At 38.6% G+C, this 17792-nt stretch overlaps 1 protein-coding gene across 1 annotated transcript; it reads right to left on the reverse strand.

Moving 5' to 3' along the window:
• Positions 1-2542: 2542 nt before the first annotated feature.
• Positions 2543-17711, reverse strand: SUGP2 (SURP and G patch domain containing 2). The gene is made up of 11 exons (XM_009575926.1): positions 17597-17711; positions 14804-16460; positions 13726-13869; positions 12539-13047; positions 12240-12351; positions 11200-11414; positions 10894-11010; positions 9926-9990; positions 9106-9242; positions 5718-5838; positions 2543-2631 (listed from the first exon to the last, which is right to left on the reverse strand). The coding sequence occupies exons 1-10, from the start codon at positions 17709-17711 to the stop codon at positions 5718-5720; spliced, it is 3192 nt and encodes a 1063-aa protein (XP_009574221.1). The 3' UTR covers positions 2543-2631.
• Positions 17712-17792: the final 81 nt, after the last annotated feature.

Consider the following 17792-nt stretch of genomic DNA (forward strand, 5'->3'; position numbering starts at 1 on the left):
CGCGGCGGAACGGGGCGACCCCCGGTCCTGCCTTCCCCCCGCCGGGAACCGGGTGACCGCGGGGACGGAGCCACGCACACTCCCGGGGGAAGGAGCCCTCGGTGCCGGAGACTCGCGGGAGAGATGGGTGCTGCGGGACGGAGGCACCGACCCCCCCAGGCTGGGGGCTGTGTCGAGACCCGAGGAGAAACGGCAGCAAAAACCTCCGCGCTCCGCAGTCAGTCCCGTCTCCCCCACTGCCTGCCCTAACCTTTGGCTTCTCACTAGACCACCGCCGCGGGACCAGCGTACGGAAGCTACTCGTGATACTCGGGAGAAAGACTTGCTTTTCTCTCTGTCAAATTACACCCCTGAACAACCTATCTTTAGTATTTCGTTTTTGTGAGTGAGGGAAATGCACGTAAATTACATATGCATATGGATGAGAACTGATCTGCAGCCTCTTAGTAACTTGGATTTAATTACCAGGATTGAACAGTAAAATAAACCGTGGGTTTGTCTGTGCTCGGTGTACACAACAAATGAGAACTTCGCAGAAGTCCCTCCGCTAACCTTCCTCCCGCTGACATCGGTAAATAACACACAGTACCCGATAAGGCATCAAATAAAGCCAGAACTTACGGATTCTCTTTTCATGTTTGTGTTGTGTGACCTCTTAATGAGCTCTCATTTTAGATTGTTTTTCAAAATCCTTATTTCCCATCCAACAATAGTTCCGGTTTCTGAAATAGGTCTTGCAAACTGTTCAAAGATAGAACTGTTGTTAACCCCACGAATCAATTGTCTAGAATGAACTTCTGCCAAAGAGGCAGCTGTTTTAAAAATTAGATTTTATTGCTTTGTATTTGCTGCTTTACTATTGCTTTATTACCTAGTGCCAGGATAACGAAATATGACTTCCCCTTCACAGCAAAGTCTTGCCTAGGAAATAATTTTCAAGGAAATGAGCACAACCTTCTAATGACAGGAATTAGGCACAAAAAGCTGAAGAGAACACACTGTGTGCTAGCGCTTTCTTAAACAGCAGTAACTTTATTGCCCACAGATAATGCAAACATTTTCCACACTTGCTGCAATTCAGCAAGTTACCTACTTAACAAGGTTCACAAAAACTATTTATTTCAGAAGTACCCTATTGTTCTTTGAGCATATTCTCATTTAAGGTGTTTATTATTGCTCAAATCTACAGTCTGGTTGTGATTGGCCACTCAGTCATGAGATATGCAGAATTAAAGATGGTACAGGACTTTCAGGAGTTCATTTTTAATTAGAAAATATACCTGCTTGTAGGATAGAAAAGAATCCAAAATAACAATATTTGAATTTCTGAGTCCAGACTTTCTTTGGGGACAACACATCAGGATTAACTTTAAAGCAGAACAGAATCTCAATAGAAAAAAATACTGTACACTGATTTTGAGAAGTAACATCTCAGCACAGATTAAGTGTTCACGCTAAGGATGCTGTAGTGTCTTCTAAAAACAACAAAAAAAAAAAAGAAAAAGGAAAAATGTCATTGGTATTACACCAAAGAAAAGCTTTGAAGGCAAAAAAATGAAACCATCTCTTTTAGTCCAACACAATTACTCCAAACAGTGTATTATTGACTGTAGTTCTCTCACTCTGTTAGGGCACCTCCCCCAAAATGGGGATCTCCTCATTTCTCTCCAACGAGAGCAGATGTCCTTTCTTCTAGAACCAGGTCCTTACGCATAATAAATTTTTGACGGAAAAGGAGGGAAAAGTTGTAGCCAGGGCTTGAACTTGCCTCTGTAAAGCTTTTTCTAGCTGTCAGTATAAAAGCAAGGGACAGGAGACCTGGCTGGTATCTTTCGCAAATGAACACTCTCACTTTACCTCTCGATAGAAGGCGGCTGCACAAGTGTTAAATTTCAGTTCGTTGCAATTTTCCCCCTCATATCCTGTCTAAAAAAGGAATTTGAATTTAAAGGCAACAGTAAACCACACGCATATGTAAAGAGAAAGTTTTGCTGTTTTAAAGTCAGTACACCAAGAAAATCAGAGAGACAACTAATTCCTGGGATATGTGAATAAAGGGTAAAACTCTTGCATTCTAACTGGGACACAACGGTTTTGGTGTTCATGTGGAAAGTAACACTGTTGTGTATGGATTTAATGCACTAGAAGCCACATGAAAAAGTAACTAAGAAATGATTTAGTGGGTATTCTCAACAGAGACATTTAGCAGCACAGAAACAGAGGGACCTTCCTTCCCTCATACATTATAAAATCCTGCTTTACACTAACATAACACTGCATAATCTCAATTCCACTTGTTAGTGCCAAAATGATGCATATCTCTTACAAATGGCCAAATTCACAAGCAAAACATTTAAACCAGAAATTGTTTAGTTCTACATTTATTGCAGATATTAAAAGATTAACAATGCTAACATGTTTACTTACACTAAAAAGAAATGTCAGTTATCCAATAACATAAGCATCTAATTGTTACTAGCTTAGCACTACTGCCAATTTGCACGGAACAGAAACTAGCAAATTGCTCTACAAGATTAATGGCAAAAAACAACCAAAAGACAGTAGACACACCACTGAAGTTAGTTAAAATGTTCACTGAAGCTTGCAGTCTTCATGGAAGAGAGCCTGGAACTAAAATAACAGAAAAGAAGCTAGTAAACTTTAAACAAGGCAACGTATCTGCATAACAAATGTTTCACATGTACAAGTACTTAAAATTTTCAAATCAGAGCTGCCTGCAAAAGCAGGTCAAAATAAAAGGAAATTCCTTTTGCAAAAGGAGCGTAAGGTCATCTCTTGGTAAAACAAGATACAAGTGGCAAACGGTAACCCACTTGAGAGCAACACTGGAATCTCAGCACCAGTACTGCTCTGCTGATATCTTGTCCAAAATTAAAGTTTGGCACAAGAAAGACAGACCATACGACAGTCATCCAGGGTAGCAGATTAAGATTTTCCCAATGTTCACCTTTATTCTCAAGACAGCATTATACTCTAAATTGAATGGCACTCAGAAAGGACGGTACCATTTTCCAATCTGGATACCAACAATTTTCCCAGATTGGGTAAGCAGGTGTTTAGCAAATGCACCCTGAATGGTACTATGCCCAACAAACTCAGGTTAAATCAGAGCAGCGCAGAATGCTGATCTGGGTCTGAGAGAGTGGATTTCCATCTAGTGTGAAACTACATTTTGCCTTGTGCCTTTCTGCAGATAGTGTAACATATAATCAAGAATCTTTCCAAAATGTAAATGTGAAAGAAGAGGTGAACAGGAAGTTTGCAGGGAAATAAAAACTGTGAGCAGGAACACTGGCAGCTTCATCACTGAAACTAAAAGAAAAGCTAAACCCTTCTGAGTGGGTCTGAGAAATAAATCAGAGGCCAACAATATTGGTTCCAGAGCGTCATTCTAAAACAGACTGTGACTGATAGATCTCCTTTTCGAAAGGCTCAAGTTTTACACTGCGTAACTGTTAATTAGGCACAGGAAAGAAAGAGGGGCAGTGAAGAACACACCCAAATAGGAACTTAACAGGTAAGCATACACTGCCAAATACTGTAATTGATGATCTTTCAAGTAGCCTGTAGTCCAAAACGTTTAAGGACTTAAACATCTCCAAGTGAAGCCTATGAGAAACATCTGGACTATCAAGTGTGACAACCAGACAAATTTATTTGTATTTGTAGCCTTCATGCTTCAACTTCATGTAATGTAAAGGTGAAGACACGTGATGTTCATGGAAAAACAGAACTACCAGCATATTTTTCTATACCTGCCATCGTGATTTTATTTAGTGATTATGTGCTTCAAGGGAACTAAAACTGAGTGATCAGAAAATTACAGTGTGACATGATTTTGTTTCTCATGGTTTCAAAGACCCATACAAGTAAAGAAAAAAAAAAAACTTGCATTCATAATCTAAAACTGGTTGTTACAAGCAAGGAAAAGTTTGTTGCTACAGAATAAAAATGAAGACACTCCCTTTCAACCAGCAGGGTTTTTAATGGAGAAAGAATATCATTTTGTTCTTTAAACAGCAGGCACAGGCAAGTTGATAACTGAAGAACACATTTTCTTGCATATTTGTCAGTTAGGAACTTGAGATGCTGCCACATTACTGTGGGGTGCTATTAGTGGTGTACCACAAGCTCTTTGCTCTACAAGAAGCATGGTGCAGGATGAAAACAACAGCAAGACAGCACTCACTCCTAGTAAGCAAAACATGCGTCAGCTCAAGATAAACTCTTTAAAGAAAACTTCAGTGAAGTAGGTTTTGGTACTATAACATTCAAGTGAAGACTTTTGACTAGTTTTAGAAAGGTAATGATGGAGAATGAGTACACTAAAAAGTGCGGTATTAAATTCTGTCACTTTCAGTAATCCAGTCACAGATCCCTTATTGATGTGCAAGTCGGGAAAAGATGAATGATCAGACCTCGAACATTTATTTGTGGTAACACTGCTAAATCTTTCATGTCTTCAGAACTGCTTCACCAAGCAGTTAGGTAATGCTTTTTGTTGAAGCACAGTAGATTAATCCAGTCTTCTCTTCCAGTAAGTTCTGGAATAGTCCCTTAAAAGTACAAGCTTTTTGTCTTATTTCTTGGGATTTTTCAATAAAAGAATTTCTGCAAAGCAAATATTTAATAGAAACAGAAATTACTCTCTAAACTGATAGTCTTATAAAACTGATGATCCACTTCCAGATGACTTCCAAATATCTGACTTCCAAGTATTTTCTTCAGTATTTTCTGCAGACCCATGAATTGCACCTGCTCATGGCTTAAAGTTCTTTGAGAAGGAAAGAAATTATTCAAGAATTTGTTGGAGAAGAGCTGCAAATTTGTGTAAAAACAAAAAGTACACTTAAAATATGTACTACTTGTTCATTACAATGAGAAACCTTAGCAGCCAAGGTTTTCAAGGAAGAGTTTAGTGTTCTCAGACTCAGATGAACTCAGTTATTCATCCTACACTTAAAGTCTAGAATACTATGCAAAATAAACACGCAGGTAGACACTCTTCTTAAAATTGGCGTATGGAGGAAAGGAAGCTGCTTTATGCAGACTCCAAAAGTAGATCAGAATATCAGCCCATCAATAAAATGCAGTAAAATAAAATCTGAACTGCCTTTTAAGAAGATTTGAATTTGAGAAGATTCTTGGCTTCAGAAAGGATCAGAGCCAAACCAGGCTAGTCATATTTTTCAAGTTGCTTATTCCATTTTTTGGTAAGCCATCTCATCGCAAAACAGGCAAACTTGGCCAAAGAGAGAGGTAAACAGGCACTTCCGAGAACAAAATCAGTTGTTTCTTCCTCAGAAGATGACATCCAAGTTGTTAGCTTGCACAATTAAATACAAGACTAACTTTAATCTTGGAAAATGTTTTAATACATTAGTATTCAAGTCCACTACTACAGAACAAAGTGTTCTTCATACTGGCATACTCTGCCGAAGATCTTTCACACAGCAGCCTTTGCATATCCGTGCACTTTCTAGCGAGCGAGTCTCTTATGTCAAACCTAGAAAGTAAGATTTGGGGTAATTCAGCAGTTCAAAGCAGTTCAACGTAGGTCTGGATTTTCATGAAATGTTAAGAAGCCAGATATACTCATGGAAACAGTAACATTTTCTTGGTAAAGGAAGACTTAAAAAACCCTGGTATTTTAATGTTTGCAGGAATTCATAAACCAGCGTGTCCATTGCACATACCTATTTACTTGCTCTTTTCTGCCTGTACATTTGTATCATTCTTTGACGGAAAACATCAAATGCATCTTCTTTATTTTCTTCCCCTGCAACACCCAAGCCCTCCCCTGCAGAGGTAGCACCCCTAGGGAGTAAAATGAATAGTTAGAACACTCTGTTTCTGTTACATTTGACAATGTGCAGAAGAGATCTAAACAATAGCTTCGAACATAGACACAATTCAAGTGGAGAGTAATTCAGCTTCATTTAGGGGAGAAGGGGAGCGGAGGCTTGGTACCTGGCATACCAGATCAACTATAGAACAATTCCCACCTCCCATTACACATGCAAATACCCACCAGAAGAAAATGTTCCTATGATATTAAGGGAGCAGTGAAGATACAGTCATCTAACAGATCGAATTCTTACATGAACTCTTGTATTAACCACTTTATTCATGGTAGATAGGATCCTCTGTTAAAAAGATGGCAAAAATTGCCTTATTTCCTACATTTCAAAAGTGACAAAAGTCAGAGACTTTGAGGAATGAGTAGGAAACACTACATAACTCTGGATAAAAGATGAAATTTTTACCAAGGAAACATAATGCTGCTGGCTTAAAATTTCTAGCACCCAAAGCAAGCTGAAGTCTTGTAGGACACACACCATAGACAAAACCTGGAGCTCCTGCCCTTCCAAGAAAAATGAATCATTAACTCATATCTCTTCATCCAAACATGCCAACAGAAGCAGACGGGCCTCAACAATATCAAAACAACTGTCTGCCCTGGAAGTAGATGGAGAGGATGACCCAGAAGAATGCAGAGATACAAATAATTAAAAACCATCTCTTTCTCCAGGCTATGTGCATAGAACATAGACAGTACAAAGCTAAGATTAATGAAACCTCTGCCACAGGAATGATCCTCTGTGCCAGTTTTATCCTCCAAGTTAGTTACATTAGTATTCTCTATTAAAGATTTCATTACGTGAAGTGAGAAAATTTAAATTGCCCCATGTACTGACATTGGGATTTCTATGCTATCAGGGTAAAATCCAAGGACCTTAAGTAGAATGAAGAAAAATTATTCTTATCCAATTTCTGTAATAATAGGTCCACTTAAGCCAAGTAGATTGTTGTGCAATTCTAAAAGAATATTCACAGACTCTAAAAAGCAAATTCAACTTTACAGTCCACAGTAGAAATCCTGGGTGCTGCTTTTTCTTCTGAATGGTACAGAGTCTGACTTGGCAGCTGTATGATCAAGTTATGTTACGTTTTAAATTACAGTTAGAAGTAAAATCACCTAAAAGACCTCCCAAAACTTTTTTTTTTCCCCACCTTTTATAGTATGACCCGTTTGAAGCAGACTCTCTTCATTTGCTGTTTCCATTACGCAACGGCTGCTTCATACTTCCAAACAGAAAGAACAGATTTTTTTTTTCCATTTACACTACAGTTCCTCTTCTAGATTACTTTCAGAATTAAAAAACTAATCAAAGACATGAGATAATTACAGTCCATTCCATAACAATGTTCTGCCCTTGAGTGTGTTTTGTTTTGCTTTTTTAAAACATGTCTTGAACTGTAGAATTGTCAGACCCATAGCTGTGATAAATTAGTTCTCAAGACAGGGAACAGCTCACAACACTAATATGAACTCCATTTAGAATTTCTGGACCCATCATTTCCATAAGGAGTCACCATGCAATTCATGTATCTTTTACAGTAACATAAATAAAAATCTCCTCAAACCTGCAAATACAACTTGCTTTCACAGCCAAAGACAAGTTTTAAGCTTTCCTAACAAAAAAGGGCCTCAAGTTTCTTTGTGTAACAACTGATGTGCTTGAATACATCAGTATTAGATATCAGTGTTATATAATGATCAAGATGCTCTACACGAGAATTGGAGTGTCTCCAATTATTAATCCATCCCTTTTTTCTCAGTGAATGAGATTAGACAGCATGTGGACTTTTAAACAAGTCATCAATAGAGCTGGTAGTTTTCAAAAAGGGAGGAAAGAGTAAAGGCTGCAGATTACTAAATGAAAAAAAACCCTGCACTGTATCAAAGCAACTAACAAGAGAAAGCAAAATGTTAAATTGCACTGGTTTCATCCTCACTGAGATTGTCCCAAAGTACTGTCCAAAGAATGACTTTGATGGGAAAGAGAGGTGCACACCATAAAAATAATCAATACTATGGAGTTCTCTCTACATTACAGAAAAGGTCAACAAGTTTTTGTAAGAGGTACAGAAAGCAGTTCTTCACTACTCTTTGCAGGTGTCTTTACAAGAGTGACACAGCAATGGACTCAAGCTAGAAAAACTGTATTTTCACATATTAAAAATGCAGTTCTTAATGATGGCCAGAAACTTTTAGGATGTGGTGGGCTAACTGTCAGACCAGATACAATTAAATAGCTCATGATTAGCTGTGCAGCAAAACTTGTGCCAGGAGCTACAGAAACAAAAAAAATTACTCATATATTTGGTCCCAATAAGCTTTGAGGTTAAGAACCAAGGTTCTAACACTGGTGAACACAAGAGAGCTACAGGCGAAGTAAGCTGCTTTCTCATTGTCCGTTTGCTGCTGAAGAAGGAAATACAGAAAAAATAGTGATGGCCACTGGACCACAGGGAGCACCAAGGGAAAAAGAAAGCAAAAGACCAGAAGTATCCCACCAACTAAAATGACCAGTACTGTCCAAGGCATGAAGAGAAAATAGAAATCCCTGGAGAAAGAAGACTGTTAAACCACAGACTACGTGTGGACTAGAAAGCTTGTCATATGGGTTCAGAGAGAAATAAATAATTTCTGCCTCCTTATTCAGTCATGGAGTTGAAGGAGGTATTATCCATTCTCCGTGCTGGCAGCAGTAGACACTGGATACAGCAACTTTAAAAGACAAAATGAAAATTCAAAACCAAAAGTGTATTTTAAAGGAAAAAGCACACTTACCTTCTGGCAGATGCACTTACCTCTTTCAGAATGCAGTGGAATGAATCACATAGAGTGAAAATAAATTTGTTGCCTAAACCTAGGAGTACTGTGTATGATATTCCTAAAGTCTATTTATATATTATGTACCTGGCGAGATAGCAAGGAGATGCCCCGCATAACACTATGTGTTAAAAAAAACTAAACACACAAAACAACAAAAAACACCTCCTGACGAACAGGGGCACCCATATATCTTTAGAAAGTGTCTGCACACTGCAGCATTCATGCTGCAGCCCTTAATGTGATGTCTCCACGCTCAACTTTGCTGAGGCCAGAGGCCAGCGTCAAGAAGGAAACAAAACACTGAACTGGCCATCTAGGTGGGTTAGATAAACACAGTTAATATTAGAATCCCAGCCTTTTCCAGAGCTGTCAAATTTCTGTAGTGTGTTCCCATTACATACACTTTTACAGGCTCTCTGATTCCTTTTCCGCGTGTACCAAGGCCATGTCCTTCTTGCCAGCCCATCTTCTGAAGCATCTGGAAACCCACATTCCTGTTTGTCAGTTTCTTGTGTGAAAATTCTAAATCTTTTGGTTTCTGTGGAGCGGAAAAAACCAGAAAAACAAAGGGTTTTTTAATTATACAGGGAGATCATGTATTAAAAATCCCTCAAAAAAACCCCCTACAACTAAGTGTGTTTGAATTTCTGTATATACAGAAATATCTTCTAAGCAGCACTTCTCTAGCTATACAGAAAAAGTCTATCAAAGAGTAAATATCTGCCTTGCCAGTTAAAAAAAAAAATGAACAAATTTATTTCAGGTTCTCAAACTGTTTAATTACATTATTAAAATAGCAAAGAGTACACCTTCATATTTTAAAAGGTATTTATGTTTGTTAGTAACAAATATTGAATGATCTGATGACTGAATCCCTATTACAAATAACAGAAGCAGTCAAATAACATCTCACCAATTTTGGAAAATTACAACATATTTTCCAGACAGCAATGCACTGATTTCTTTAGTTTCTTAAAAATAGAAGACAAGATTAACACACAGCTGCTCAATAGTGCTCTAATCAAAAAGTGTTTAATTTTGACACAGGTAGTTAAAAGACAACAGGAGCCATGGCTCTCCTTAGATTTAGTCCAGTCTTTTTCAGGATCAGGCTCTTCAGGTTTTAATTTGATTTTACGACAATAACACATTTTCAGAGGCTGCCTCTTGTAAAGACAGTTGATTCTCAGAATGCAATGGCAAACCAGAAGAGTTCTTTACCTTCTTCTTCTTTGTAACTGGGCAACCACGAGGCCTATCATAAGCAATTCTGACAGGTTCATGCACTGCAAGTCAAATCAAAGACAATATTCAGCTGTAAAGAAAACCAGTTTTAATACAGAACTCCAAAAGTACATCTCAAGTGGGACTAATTCAATGCCTAAAATCAGAACCAACAAGAAAGATCAGAATAAAAAAAGAAAAGAAATGGTAAGACTTTTTTTCCCCCCCTCCACCACAAAAAAGCTAATTAGTACATGTATGTATTTAGTTTTGGACATATCATGCCAGCAATACACTGATGGATGATATACTGTAAGGACTTTAGATCTTCCATTTCCCTAAGCTTCTGTAATACTCTGATAGAAAATTCAGAAGGGACTTAAATGAGGTTATTGTACATCATTTTCGTATCACAAATGACAACCTTCACCAATAAAAATCATTATGCAAAGAAAAGACATTTGTTAAAGTAGCTCCAGAGCGGATATAATCAGTTTTAAACTACTTATCTCTCAATTATTAGAATATCATGACCCACCCCCTCTGTGGCCATATTGACGGAATTTGACAGGCCAATCCAAAGTCTAAATATATTTAGTCAAACACTCAAAATATGTTCAGTGCTATACTTAAGTCTGTTAAACCACCGATAAAATAAATCCTGTAAAAACTACTACTGTGAGTTTTTTAAGCAGCAGAGAGAGGTTAACATTCACATATACTTAGCGAATATTTGAGGAATGATGTTTGACGCAAACTTTGCTATTGCACTGTAATACAAAAACCGTTACACAATTTATTCAGATTCCCCGTTGTCAGTTGAATGAACCTTTAAAGTGAACATTGTATTCATTTTTGTATTAAAGAAATGTAATTCTTTTAGCCAATAACAGTCAGTAACAAAGTGCATAAAAATCAGGAATTCTGTACTGATACCTACACAATATCTTTCAAGTTACACTCACCTTTTGGTTCTTCTATGAGGCAAATCCTTTTAGATGCAGGAATCATACCAACTTTCAGAGACTTGCTGCTGATTCGTTTGCGAGGAAATAGGGTACCAGGAGCAGGAGTTGATGCCTGTGTCGACAGATTTGGTATAGCACCATCAGATGATGTGGCTAGCTGCATTTCACCTGTTGAAATTTCCTCTCCAGTTTTGGAAATCATCTCTTCAGCTAGGTTTTCCACACTTCTACCTGCTGACATGTCATCCTCTTCTCCCTCCTCTGCTTGCTCCATTTCCATTTCTTCCAAAGGCTGGGAGATATCCTCCTCAAACTCAGCTTCCTCCTCATTATCTTCTTCCTCTTCTTCTTCTTCATCCTCCTCCTCTTCTGAAATATCCAAATTTCTCTCGTCAGGTTTAGCACCTTCCCCAGCATCAGCTGCTTCTGACACAGCACTGAAGTTAATAGATGGACATAACTCATAGACTTTCATTCGGTAAAATTTGAAAGCAGAACTATTTCGATCCTGTAGAAACCTGAGCAAAAATTACAATGAAAATAATATCAGAAAGATATTTTCTTCAGCTAGCATGAAGCAAGACATGAGAAATAAATATCTTATTGATTTTTTGAAGGCCATGCCAGGTATGTTTTTGTAGAACTGTAGGATTCCCCAACAACATGTACTAAGAACAGCAATCATTCTCTTCAGTTCTTACAGACTGCTTTTTATCAGTGCTTCTCAAACTGTGTTGTAAAGAATTCAGTACATTTATCTTCATTATATAGATGGAGAAACTAAGACAAGATGCTAGCTCTGGATGACCCAGAAGGCAAACAGCAGACCCAAGAAGAGAATTCAGGTCTTCCAAACTTCAGTCATGCGGTCTATGTGGAAATAGGTGTATTGATTCCGAGAGACAGAAGAGATGATAGGGCTCCATTTTTGTTGGCACAGTATGACTAAAAGAAAAAAAACTGTGCTAATTTACACGAGAGCACTTAGGCCATTGTAATGAAAGCCTCACTTTAAAAAAATAACGAGATCGAAAATACGTTGGCAGAACACTGTCTCAAGATGCAAGCTGATTACTTAAGATATAAAAGAAAAAATACATATATCAATGTACGCGTTTGGGAGAAGTGTTTTCTTTCTTAGATATTTCAGATATTGACCATTAATGGAGGTGCTGAGCAGGACAACAGGGTGTATTGCTCAAAATCCTCTGTTCCTAAACACACTGAATATAAGCATACATCTCAACAAACAATAGAAGGAAATATCCTTTTAGTAATTGTTTAGATGTATTTTGATTTTTCTTATTGGCCCATTTACACAGATAAACGTGTAGGTTACTCACCAAAGATCTGGGTTATCTGCACTGTTGTCTATGCTGAACTGCTCAATTTCTGGTCCTACCTGAGCAACAAACTTGGCAAGCTTCTCAGCAGTTTCCATTGTTTTAGCATCCACTGCAAGAAACAGAATGCTCGTTATCTATAGCTTCATACAAAATCTGCATCACTGGAAGGTCAATACAGTTGAGAAATATCTACTTTAGCAAAATAAATTATTTTTAGGATTTCCAGCACAACATTCTATGCATTTTTTTTCTCACGTAATTTACAATTTAAAATCTAATCTTGAATCTTCACTTACCATCAGGAAACTGAGAGGACAATGGTGGGAAAAGTTCAGGTGGTGCTAATAAATCCTCAGAATCTGCCCTTTCTTCTGCTGGCAGAGAGACCTCTGAACTGGTGGCACATTGCGAGGATGAGGTTGTATCGAGGGAAGAATTCTTCTCGGACAGGCTGGTTTCTGATACAGAAGGCTTTGACTGGACTGAACCTTGAAGATGCTTGTCTTGGTGCTTCAGCACTGTACCAGCTGAAAGCACAGTCTGTGTCCCTATGGTTGCTCTTCTCACCTTCCTTCCTCGAATACCATGTTGTGTGATAATTCCAAGCCTTTTTCTTTTAAATAGCCTTCTCTTAATACTTGCGACTTTCCTGGCATACAACATGGCCCTGACTGATTCTGTTGCAGATTCTTCTAGTGTTCTGCCCTCACCACCTGCTTCCTTTCCAGATGATGTCCGCCTTTGCGTCTCCAATAACTTCAGCCTGTAATACTTGTATTCTAGACTATCTTCATCAGACAAGAACCTAAATAAAATCATATAAATAAAATGAAAGCCTAAGCTGAAAGCACAACTAATCTCAAATTCTCACATCAGAAACTCAGTAGCAATTGATCCTTTTTTCCAGGAGTCTACACAAGTTGCTACACTAACGTTAGCCTGCATAGGTTTTTCTCAGAATAACAGCCAACTCTACTTCTAAAGCAGTAAGCAAATTATGCCAAGCAAATAAATGACAGAGGGTTTTGACATAAATCATTTGGCCAGTAATTAATCAGCTATGCTGCAATTCACACATGAAGAGATACTGTCATATTAAAAGATCATTACACTTGGAAGTGTCTCAGCTTTCCTTTTCCAACATTATTCATAGAACAATAGATCCGTAAGTCTGTTACCTTACTGTATGTTTATATTAACTACATTTGCTTACTATTTTCATCTTGTAAATGTAAATTGCTTTTAACATCTTGTATTCAGATTGACACACAGTCATTACTGACAGATCAGAAGGAATGTGGCCTACTAGACAAAACAGAAGCAACAGGACAATTTCCAGGGATATCAGGAAGTATAATTAGCTGAGGAAACATAATAGGCTTTGATCTTATACACATTGAATGAAATACTGAATTTAATTAAATATATTCCAAATATCTTCAGCAGAGAGTAGTATTACGACATGCTGTTCAAACACACCTACCAGTATTCAGGACAGTTCTTTTGAGCATTTCTCTCTTTGGCAGACAAAGTTCCTGAAACAATGCTATTCACCAGCTGTTCAATTGTCTCTACAACTTTCCGATCAGCTCGCTGTGGGGCTGTAGGAAGAGATAAAATGCAGTCACTGTATTATTCTCATCAACAGAGAATCAATATGTCATTTTTGTTACTTTTTGACACACTGACATTTGCAATTTTTCAACATATTAATACAAAAAAAGGCTACACTTAATGCTAGAATAAATTGAGGAAACCTCAGAAACTTTCCAACTGTTTTCTCAACTCAGCTAAGATTCCAGAACAGTTTATTATAAGAAGCACTGTGGTTTAAGAAACTTATCCTTTGCCATCCTGGGCAAGTTAAGCCATCCTTTAAATGGCAATTACTTATTGCAACAAAAGGATTTTGTGCAAAGTAAGTATATCTGAACAGCACTCTGAAGGGGCAAGTTCCAAATTATTAGCCATTCAGTGTCAGCGCTACAAGACCTCCCTGCAAAAGTATATGACGTTTAATTAGGAAAAACCAGATGAGATAGTACTGAGTAAGAATGCTTTATGATGAACTAGAGGATGAACTAGATGGCCTAATACAGTAGAGGAGATAGTGTTCCTATAGATGGTAGTATATAAACAACTTCAAAGAAATACGCCTGCATCCGATAAATGCAGTAATGGTAACATCTCCAACTTTGCTTATATGCAAGTACTTACTCTGTGATGTAGCCAGCTACAGCTGTGGTCCTGGCCTCCCTACCTCGAAGTGGTGAAGCTGGAGGGCAGGGCAGCTGAAGCAGCCAGGAGCACAAGGTGAAAATCCTAGATTTAAAGTGTAAGCACGTGCAGGAGAGGGGAGGAAGGAGACATGCTTTCATCCACAAAGCTGAAAGCAATTGCTAGAACAGATAGTATTTACTACCTGCCTCAGCACTGCTAGGGATTTACATGGAATTCCCAGAATTAGGAATTCCTGACCTAATGAAACCATAAAAATTAAGATAAAATGCTAGCGACAAATAAAGAAATTATATAGTGCAAAGTACCTTACAACAGTTCACTCACTTTTAACTTTTGTGTCAGGAGAGGGTTTTTTAAGCTGTACTGTGGACTCTGGTTCAGTTTTTTTCATCTGAATTGGATACCCACTTTTCTCCAGCCAAGCCTTCAAGTTTTCAATGTACTCTCTTCCGAACAACGTTGAATCATCGAAGTTTGGGAATAGTGTTGGTGCTGGAGCCATTTCCTGGAGCCCTACGGCTTCAAGTATTTTCTCTTGCCTGAAAACAGATGCTAGTGCAAAGGTCTGACCCAGAAGTGCTAAAGACTTACGACAAAGAGAAACAGTGGTCTCAAAAGCACTTGCCATTTCTCTTGGATTTCCAAAACCGCTCGTCTTAATGCTTAATTCGTAAGCATTGCAGGCCATAAGCAGCGGTGTAACACCTTTTAGGAGGCGGTCTTGTAGCCTCATTATGTATTTATCAAAAGGTTTTATTATTTCAAAGAAGCAGTTCTTTGTTTTCACAGCACCCTTGTCCAATAGCATATTTAAAAACTCATTGTCCACTTTGGGGGTTTTCAGAGCAGCATGTTGTAAACTCTTGATAGTAAAGAAACAATAATCTCTGTGTTCTGGCTTTAAGGAGCATTTGAACGAAGCAAGCATCTTTGCACAGGTTTCTGTCTCTAGCTCAAAGAGAGCTCCAAAGAGCCGGGAAAATTCTGCGTCGTTTTTTATTGCATGAAACCCAGCCCATTTTATAATTTCTATTCCGAACGTTGAAAAAATGTCCGATTTGTCCACAAGGTCAAAATTGAGATTTCTGAAAACATGCGCAGGCTTTGGGAGCCTGAGAATAGGTCTCTGAGTTGTTATAGTTGGCCTCTGATTAGGCCGTGGAGGCAACTTTTGATTAGGGCGCTGGACGGGCACCGGCCTCTGGTTAGGTCGTTCAGCAGTTTCTGGCATTTGATCAGGTTGCATAGCTGGCTTCTGATCAGGGCCCGGTTGCAGTTTTTTAGTGTTCCATTTCTTCAGGGGAGTTTTGATATCTCCTTTGAATACTTTAGTTTTAACAGCACCCCTTGTAATACGCTTTCCTCGCAGAGCTCTTCCCCTGCCAATGTTGCCCCTCCGTATAGGGGGTCGGAACTCGCTGTCAGATTGAATTCCAAAGTCCACATCATACTCCTGATTTTCCATGTTGCCATATTCATCTTCCATGAGTCCTGGTGACCTAAAATCACCTAAAATATCCGAAGAACTAAAGTCAGTTTCATGTGGTCCGGCGGATTCCCAAGAGTCAGGAGGGCCATAGTCCTGGTCATGAGAAGCCAGGCCCCCATACTCCCGGTCATGGGAAGCTGGGTGTCCATACTCCCGATCGCGAGATGCTGGGCGCCCATACTCCCGGTCATGCGAAGCTGGACGCCCATACTCCCGGTCATGCGAAGCTGGACGCCCATACTCCCGGTCACGAGATGCCGGATGGCCAAATTCCCGGTCACGAGACGCTGGGCGGCCATACTGTTCATGGTAATAGTTATCTTTCCTTATGAGAGGACTAGTAGATCTGTAAGAAGGTCCTGGATAGTCATCTCTAGGGTCTTCACTCCAGTCATCATGTGGATGGTGCTGGGCATTATCATGAGTATATCTTCCATCATCATGAAAACTGTCTTCGTATCTTGGTCTTGGGACTGGCCTTGAATGAGCTGTAATGATAAAAATGCACTGCAAGTAGTATTAAGAAAAAAATGTAATAAACACATTTAGACACTTACAGGAGTTAACACATCAAAACTTCTGAAGAACAGTACCTGTATCTAACTTTAGGATATTCCCATTTGCTTTCTTACGTACATAATTCATAATAAGCAAAAAGCAACAAATGATTAACAATACCTAAACACACATGACAAAACTTTATTAAAACTTCTACTCTCACTAAAGCTGAAACGCAAATTCTGCTATAAACCCCATTTTCTATTTGCTCACAACTTTCTGTGTCTAGGAAGATGCTAATGTTGTGCTCATAATGCTTCTACTCAGATTTCCCAGATGAAAAAAAATCAAAAGCATGCACTTTCTATTTCCACTCTGAATGTCGGAATTCCACAGTTGAACAGAAGATCATATTTTCTACAAACTCCTACACAATTATCTAAGATAACATTAAAGTCAGAAATACTAGAATTTCCTGCAAAGTATCCAAGAATCTCTATTCCTTAACTCTAGTAGTTAAATTCAGAAAGTAAAGAATACTTGAACAAATTAAGTATTTAAAATAAATGATTTCTTCAGCGCTTATACAAGAAAACAGAAGAGATCTCATTTTAAAACTACTTCCTATGAATGTAATCCAAGTTATTCTTCTAGGCATTTCATATATGAAATTTAGAAGATAAAAGAATTTGCAGATCATGTTTTGTGTACATTCACTAGATTAATGTTCTGCTTTTAGCTTTTTCTCCAAAAATGACATGGAATACAAAGACCCAAAGGCTTCAAATACACTCCTACATTTATTTAACTTATCAGACATCAACAGAATTCCATCCTGCAGTGATGTCTCTGGAGACCTCCCTGAAATTGGACCCACTCTCTGATGCAGCCTAAACAGAATTCCTTTGTTTGAAATTCATTTTTTTGCCTAGAATTTGCATTCCACATTGAAATAGTGTCAGTCATACCAAGCTATTAGCCTCTTAAACAAAAATGGATGTGGAAAAACACCAGCACAAGTCCACATTTTAGGCAAATATATGTAAACGGAAGGCAAGAAATCTAACATAGCTGTTACCAGAATAGCTGGTATAATCCACGGCACGTCATGCCCGGGTTTCATTACCTTTAAAATGATGGATTGTGTCCTCTATAGCATCACTCCGGTCCATGCGATACCTTTTAACTTTGTCCTGCACTACAGCATCAAACGTCTCCCGTGTGATCCGCCGAGAGGCCATTTTTATCCTGTAGCAAAACAGCACAATGCCGTCCCTGACCGGGGCACGGACGCTGGGGAAGGTCCTCCCGCTGCCGAGCCC

Source organism: Fulmarus glacialis, unplaced genomic scaffold (genome assembly GCF_000690835.1).
Source record: "Fulmarus glacialis isolate BGI_N327 unplaced genomic scaffold, ASM69083v1 scaffold43944, whole genome shotgun sequence".
Taxonomy (NCBI): domain Eukaryota; kingdom Metazoa; phylum Chordata; class Aves; order Procellariiformes; family Procellariidae; genus Fulmarus; species Fulmarus glacialis.

Coding starts and splice junctions, on each gene's coding strand:
- SUGP2 (XM_009575926.1), bottom strand. CDS start 17,711: ATGGCCTCTCGGCGGATCACACGGGAGACGTTTGATGCTGTAGTGCAG. Junction 13,870..14,803: donor GACACAAAAGTTAAAAGTGA/GTGAACTGTTGT, acceptor AGAATAATACAG/TGACTGCATTTTATCTCTTC. Junction 12,352..12,538: donor GTCCTCTCAGTTTCCTGATG/GTAAGTGAAGAT, acceptor TGTTTCTTGCAG/TGGATGCTAAAACAATGGAA.